Raw genomic sequence first — 6,507 nt, 5'->3', positions numbered from 1 at the left:
GCTTCTACTTATAATGTATATGTTGCTGTTGCTGTTCAAAGCATGTATTGCATTTTAAATGCCTGTCAATCTTCTTTGTCTATCACTGTTTTAAAAACTGTTTAGAGTCATAATGGATTACTTTCAAGACCACAACATACTGATATTACAAAGATTGACACACTAATATTTATTACAAAGAAGATAAAAGAGTTAATGGGGTTTAACGATCAATTCACAAAGTGTTATGAATATTTGTTATGAATAGTAAATTTTATTTCAAAAATATACATTTAGATGATAAAACAAAAATACTGCAACATATACAAACACACCCTATTTAAGTGTGTTACAGGCAGTGTGTTTTGAAGATATTCTGTGAATAACGCAGCCACTTTTTTTCAGTTTTCGGTACAGAGAAATGTATTTTCCTGCTGTCGTAGTTTGAGGCACAATGTAACTTTCACAAAATCTTGTTCTACTGACAGCGGCTGCACTGAGGGCTCCAAACCTCAACTCTTGCAAAAATTTCAAAACAAAATTGTAGCAGTTGAAATTTTCTTCATTGTACCTATCAGAAAAAAAGAACAAAAATATTGTAGCACGCAAATTTAATAGTCTATGTGGTAAATGTTAGCTTATTTTGCAACTATATTTGTACACAAATTGTGTACAGTTTTATATATGACAGACTACAGATTTATTTATTTATTTACATTTTCTTTACGTGGAGCCATTGTAATGAGGGCTTTTCAAAATGTCAGACTTAATACTATGGTTGTATTTACATTTATAAAATACACTATATTCTGTAGCTGTTGCTTCTTATGTCTATTTTTTACATTTATCCCTTTACAACTGATACGATAATGCCCCATGTTACAATCACTATCTTAAAATTCATTGAAAGAATATAAACATTCTTCTATTAGAAAAGATTTTAATTTTGTTATAGAAACATTTCCCCTGTACGTTCTTTTAGAGTGTTTGGTAGCTTTTTATAGCAAATCAAACCACTGATATATGGACTTCTATCAGTCATTTTAAATGTTGTTCGGTTATGGAAATAGTTACACTTTGTTCTAGTGTTGTGATCCTGTACATCACTGCCCTTGATAGCTTCTGTTGGTTGACTTATAAAAATACAGTATTTTGAAGATGTACAGAGAATATATTGTCAGATATTTGTGCTGCAAAAACACTTCACGACATGAATCTCTATGTCCCATCCCATGTATATGTCATATTGCTCTTTTCTGTAGTAGTAGTAGTAGTAGTATTCTTTTTAAATGTACATCAGCTGTACAGTCCCATAGTTCAATTCCATAACTGGGAAAGTGGTAAAGTGTTCCATAATATACTAATTTCAGTGCTTGGATAGGAACAGAATAAAATTTTTACTTCCATTTCAATATAGAATATCACTGTTGAGAATGATACATAAGGCAACACTTTGAACAATTTCATGTAAAGAGGAACTCTGAATTACTTTCCATCCTGTACTTCACCAAAAGCGGTAACCTCTGAAACTGGAGATGATGCACTTCCTCAGTGATTTGTTCTACACTCAATATATTTGTGAGATTATGTTTCTTTCTTTTATGACTAGCACTGAACAAAAACAATTTTTTTTCTCCAAACAGTGCTTCATAGCTTTTAAATGATTCGGGAAAGATATTTTACAAATGTCAAAAGCTGTTAACATTAAAGATTTTAATTATTTTTGGCAATTTTCTTACAATATAGTTTGATTTGTTGTATACCTATGATATTTGATATGTTGCACTCTTGAGTTCTACCTGTTCTTTTGGTGTCTACCGCATTTCCTCTCATGTTATGTTGATAAATATTATCAACAGGATTTTAGCATTATAATTTTAAATCACCATTATTTAAAATTGAAACAAGCCTAAAAATTATTAGTGCAACAGCTTCTGGTGGTTTTAAGATTCTGAAACAAATAACTTGGTATTTTGAAAATTCATCACTTAAACAGCATTCAGAAAGAAGAAACTAGAATGGAGTATTCTGTATTCAGTACTCAAGTAACACTACTTTATTCTGAAATTTTTATAAAGTAGTAATAAAACAGATGTCTATTTACTTTTTGAACCATGATTTTTATGTATGATGCTCTACAATTAGAATGAATTACAGCAAAGTAATGTAAATGAAAGATATCCCAGTTAGAAAATTTTGTTTGGAAGCTCTGAATTAAGTTTTCCATTATGATTTTTTTTGTACTTTCCAGTAGCTGATGCATTTATTTCAATATCGGATAGGAAATCAAAGCATGGTAATTTAACCTAATTATGCAGTTTATCCATTATTATAATCATTCAATTTTTCACCTTTTGAAACTGTTTAAGTCATGGAGAAGTTCTGCAAGATTGTATCTCCATTAAGAAAAACAGTGTCCTAAGTTGGCCACATTAATTATTCTTAATATGAGCAAGATGGTGGCCGATGAATTAAAATTTTATAGTACAGGCCTGAAACCAAAGTTGTATATTATGGTGCTAAATATCAGTCCACAAGAGTGATGTGAATCCCTACTTATCCTTGCCAATTAATTGTACTCACAAATGAAAAACAGAAAACAAGTTATATTAGCAGAGAGCATAAATATTGTGCAGCTTTATTTTATTTGCACATGAAGAACCATGCCAAGGGATGACATTTGTCTTCAACATGGAAATGGTGACTGCAACAACTTTGTGAGAGAAATTATTTGCCTTGCCTGGATGCAAACATAGAAGCTCCAACAAGCATTGCCAGGGTTCTTTGGAGAATGTTTAATCAAATGAAATGTTAATGAAATGCCATTCAGATTCAGTATTACTTTGGATAGATGTCGATGTAGATGTTTATGATTTGACAGAAGTTTGATCTCATCCATTTGCAGAGTGGAAATGGAAAATGTTCTAATATGACTTTTTTGTCGGGACTTTTCTGCCGGTATTGGTCCATGTGTGTTGGTTTTAAGTACAGGGTTATTACAAATGATTGAAGCGATTTCACAGCTCTACAATAACTTTATTATTTGAGATATTTTCACAATGCTTTGCACACACATACAAAAACTCAAAAAGTTTTTTAGGCATTCACAAATGTTCGATATGTGCCCCTTTAGTGATTCGGCAGACATCAAGCCGATAATCAAGTTCCTCCACACTCGGCGCAGCATGGCCCCATCAATGAGTTCGAAAGCATTGTTGATGCGAGCTCGCAGTTCTGGCACGTTTCTTGGTAGAGGAGGTTCAAACACTGAATCTTTCACATAACCCCACAGAAAGAAATCGCATGGGGTTAAGTCGGGAGAGCGTGGAGGCCATGACATGAATTGCTGATCATGATCTTCACCACGACCGATCCATCGGTTTTCCAATCTCCTGTTTAAGAAATGCCGAACATCATGATGGAAGTGCGGTGGAGCACCATCCTGTTGAAAGATGAAGTCGGCGCTGTCGGTCTCCAGTTGTGGCATGAGCAATTTTCCAGCATGTCCAGATACACGTATCCTGTAACGTTTTTTTCGCAGAAGAAAAAGGGGCCGTAAACTTTAAACCGTGAGATTGCACAAAACACGTTAACTTTTGGTGAATTGCGAATTTGCTGCACGAATGCGTGAGGATTCTCTACCGCCCAGATTCGCACATTGTGTCTGTTCACTTCACCATTAAGAAAAATGTTGCTTCATCACTGAAAACAAGTTTCGCACTGAACGCATCCTCTTCCATGAGCTGTTGCAACCGCGCCGAAAATTCAAAGCGTTTGACTTTGTCATCGGGTGTCAGGGCTTGTAGCAATTGTAAACGGTAAGATTTCTGCTTTAGCCTTTTCCGTAAGATTTTCCAAACTGTCGGCTATGGTACGTTTAGCTCCCTGCTTGCTTTATTCGTCGACTTCCCCGGGCTACGCATGAAACTTGCCCGCACGCGTTCAACCGTTTCTTCGCTCACTGCAGGCCGACCCATTGATTTCCCCTTACAGCGGCATCCAGAAGCTTTAAACTGTGCATACCATCACCGAATGGAGTTAGCAGTTGGTGGATCTTTGTTGAACTTCGTCCTGAAGTGTCGTTGCACTGTTATGACTGACTGATGCGAGTGCATTTCAAGCACGACATACGCTTTCTCGGCTCCTGTCGCCATTTTCTCTCACTGCGCTCTCGAGCGCTCTGACGACAGAAACCTGAAGTGCGGCTTCAGCCGAACAAAACTTTATGAGTTTTTCTACGTATCTGTAGTGTGTCGTGACCATATGTCAATGAATGGAGCTACAGTGAATTTATGAAATCGCTTCAATCATTTGTAATAGCCCTGTATATGCTGTGTCCCAGGTTTTCAGCAAACTATCAAATCACCACCTGAGCCAAAAAAGAGGCTCGATTAACATGCTTGTACCGTGAGCAAGATGAATATGTGAGCCGTAGTACCTCAGATGCCATATCCAACACCTGGAAAGCATTTGGAGAAGCAATGCATACTCCACCAGTTCTATCAGGCGAGAGTCAAACACTCGTTGTATAAGGCGAGAGTCAAACACTTGGCGAAGTGACACATCAGAAAAAGAAATGTTGGGTACGGCTTTCTGCCATACATTTCCAGAGTGACAGACAGAATCAGCCTTAAATTGCACAAATACGGTGTAAAGACTATTTATAAACAAACAAAGAAGATCAAAGGGTATCTCAGATCACCAAAGGAGAAAAGGGACTCACTTGCAATGTCGGGAATATACGGCACACCATACACACGTGGAAAAGTTTATGTTTGAATGACTGGACAATCAATCAACACCAGGATCACGGAACATAAGTGGCATTGCAGGCAGGTGGAGAAATCAGATGTGACAGAGCACATACTGTATGAGGCCAACCACACAGTAAAATTCGCCGAAATGGAATATCTGGCCATAAAGATGAGCTACCACAACCATTTGTTTAGAGATGTTACAGAAATACACAAACATGAGAATCACTTCAACAAGAAGGAACAAAGCTTCAAGCTGAATGGATCTTGGATCCCTGTGCTGCAGCGAATGACCTTTGCAGATAGCAAGAAGAGAACCACACTGGAAGTGACCTGAGAAAAGCCTGGGATGTTGGCACGCCAGGTACATATAGTCTGTGTCCGCGAGCTCAACTCCAGTCCACCACCAGCAATGGAGGGTGAAGCTTTGACAATGCTAGCCACTCGTGCTGGTGGAATGTCAGAAAAATCATCAAACAAATGTCAGCCGAAGAGCTTGAGATGGAAGCCAACAGGTAATTTATCAATAACTGGCCATGAAAGCCATAATAATTTTGTAGTAGTAATGTTCTTGATTTTTTTGTTAGTAAGGTACTACAACCAGGATTTTCCTGTATCATAGGAAGTGTGGTGTGTGTGTATGGGGGGGGGGGGGGGGGGGGGGGGGGGGAGAAGGGAGAGGGGGAGGGGAGGGGGAACAATGCAGTTGCTACACTGACTTCTCCAACATATTAATATACTCAGATGTGAAATAGAGAGAAAGCTACACTGGTTCCCATTTGCCCACATTACACTTTTACAATGAGCACTGCAACTGAATATCCTGTCCAGTGCAATTGAATGTCGTCTCCAATATTAAAACTGTCTTGTAATGTAGTTTTTAATGGGAAAATTTTCAAAGCTGTTGACACTTGTCATGAAATCTCTGCTATATATATAAACTGAGAGTGATGAGTGAAGGTGTTGTACATTAATGGTATCATTTGCTTAAGAATTCAGAACTGGCTGTCAAGAATTCATAACTGGCTGTCAAGAATTCATAACTGGCTGTCTGCAGCAAGCAACAAACCAGGAGAGAAAATCAATTTCAGAATTCATGAAACTAATCATGTCACAATGTCTAAACTGTTGGAAAAGTTTCTGCAGACATCTCGACATGTTTTGCTTGAGATTGTGACTAAAGAATCAGGGTACTTTAATTTGTGTGGTCATTTTTATGTAGCAAACTGTCTGCTAAAATGAGAACTGTTGCATCAGTACTAATAGGACATTTATGAACAATTTCCCTGCAGTCCAGATTTGGCTTCAAGTGAGATCCACCATTACAATATGTTGTCAATGACAGGCTGCAATCTCAGACAAGAGCTTAAATCTAATTGGTGATTATGTAGAGAAGTAACATAATGGTATAGTATTAAGATTTTAATAGACTTGCTGAAACTATTCCAATATTTTATTTATAGCCTGACAGAGGTAAATGCCACTTAATCTTTGTACAGGGTGTGCAATATAACTCTGACCCAGAAAATATTTACAATTAAGAGTCGAACTGTTTTTGGATAGTTAAGGTACTACTGGATTCACTACAGAATCCATTTTGTACCATTCTGCCATTAAGTTTTGCATTTCAGACTTTGCTGGAGGTTTTCTCGAAACACTTCCAGTCTTAAACTCTTGCACAAACAACTCTGAACACAAATTTTTTTGAAACATAGTTTTTGGAAATGTCAGCAGTCATAAAATACTAACAAAAATATAACAAACAAGGAAAAAT

General features: G+C 37.1%; 1 protein-coding gene across 4 annotated transcripts in view; it reads right to left on the bottom strand.

The window, feature by feature from the left end:
• Positions 1 to 244: 244 nt before the first annotated feature.
• The window catches only part of LOC126187444 (MKRN2 opposite strand protein), a 115,080-nt gene continuing 108,817 nt past the window's right edge, over positions 245 to 6,507 (bottom strand). For 2 of the 4 annotated variants that reach the window (XM_049928524.1, XM_049928525.1), the window contains exon 6: positions 247 to 550. In XM_049928524.1, coding sequence (XP_049784481.1) covers positions 316 to 550 — 235 coding nt within the window. In that variant the 3' untranslated portion in view covers positions 247 to 315. Of the gene's footprint in view, positions 551 to 6,507 lie in introns of all 4 variants that reach the window. The other 2 variants (XM_049928528.1, XM_049928527.1) reach the window with 2 other exon arrangements.

The sequence above is a fragment of the Schistocerca cancellata genome, chromosome 5 (genome assembly GCF_023864275.1).
Source record: "Schistocerca cancellata isolate TAMUIC-IGC-003103 chromosome 5, iqSchCanc2.1, whole genome shotgun sequence".
NCBI lineage: Eukaryota > Metazoa > Arthropoda > Insecta > Orthoptera > Acrididae > Schistocerca > Schistocerca cancellata.
This window is presented reverse-complemented; position numbering and strand designations above follow the sequence as displayed.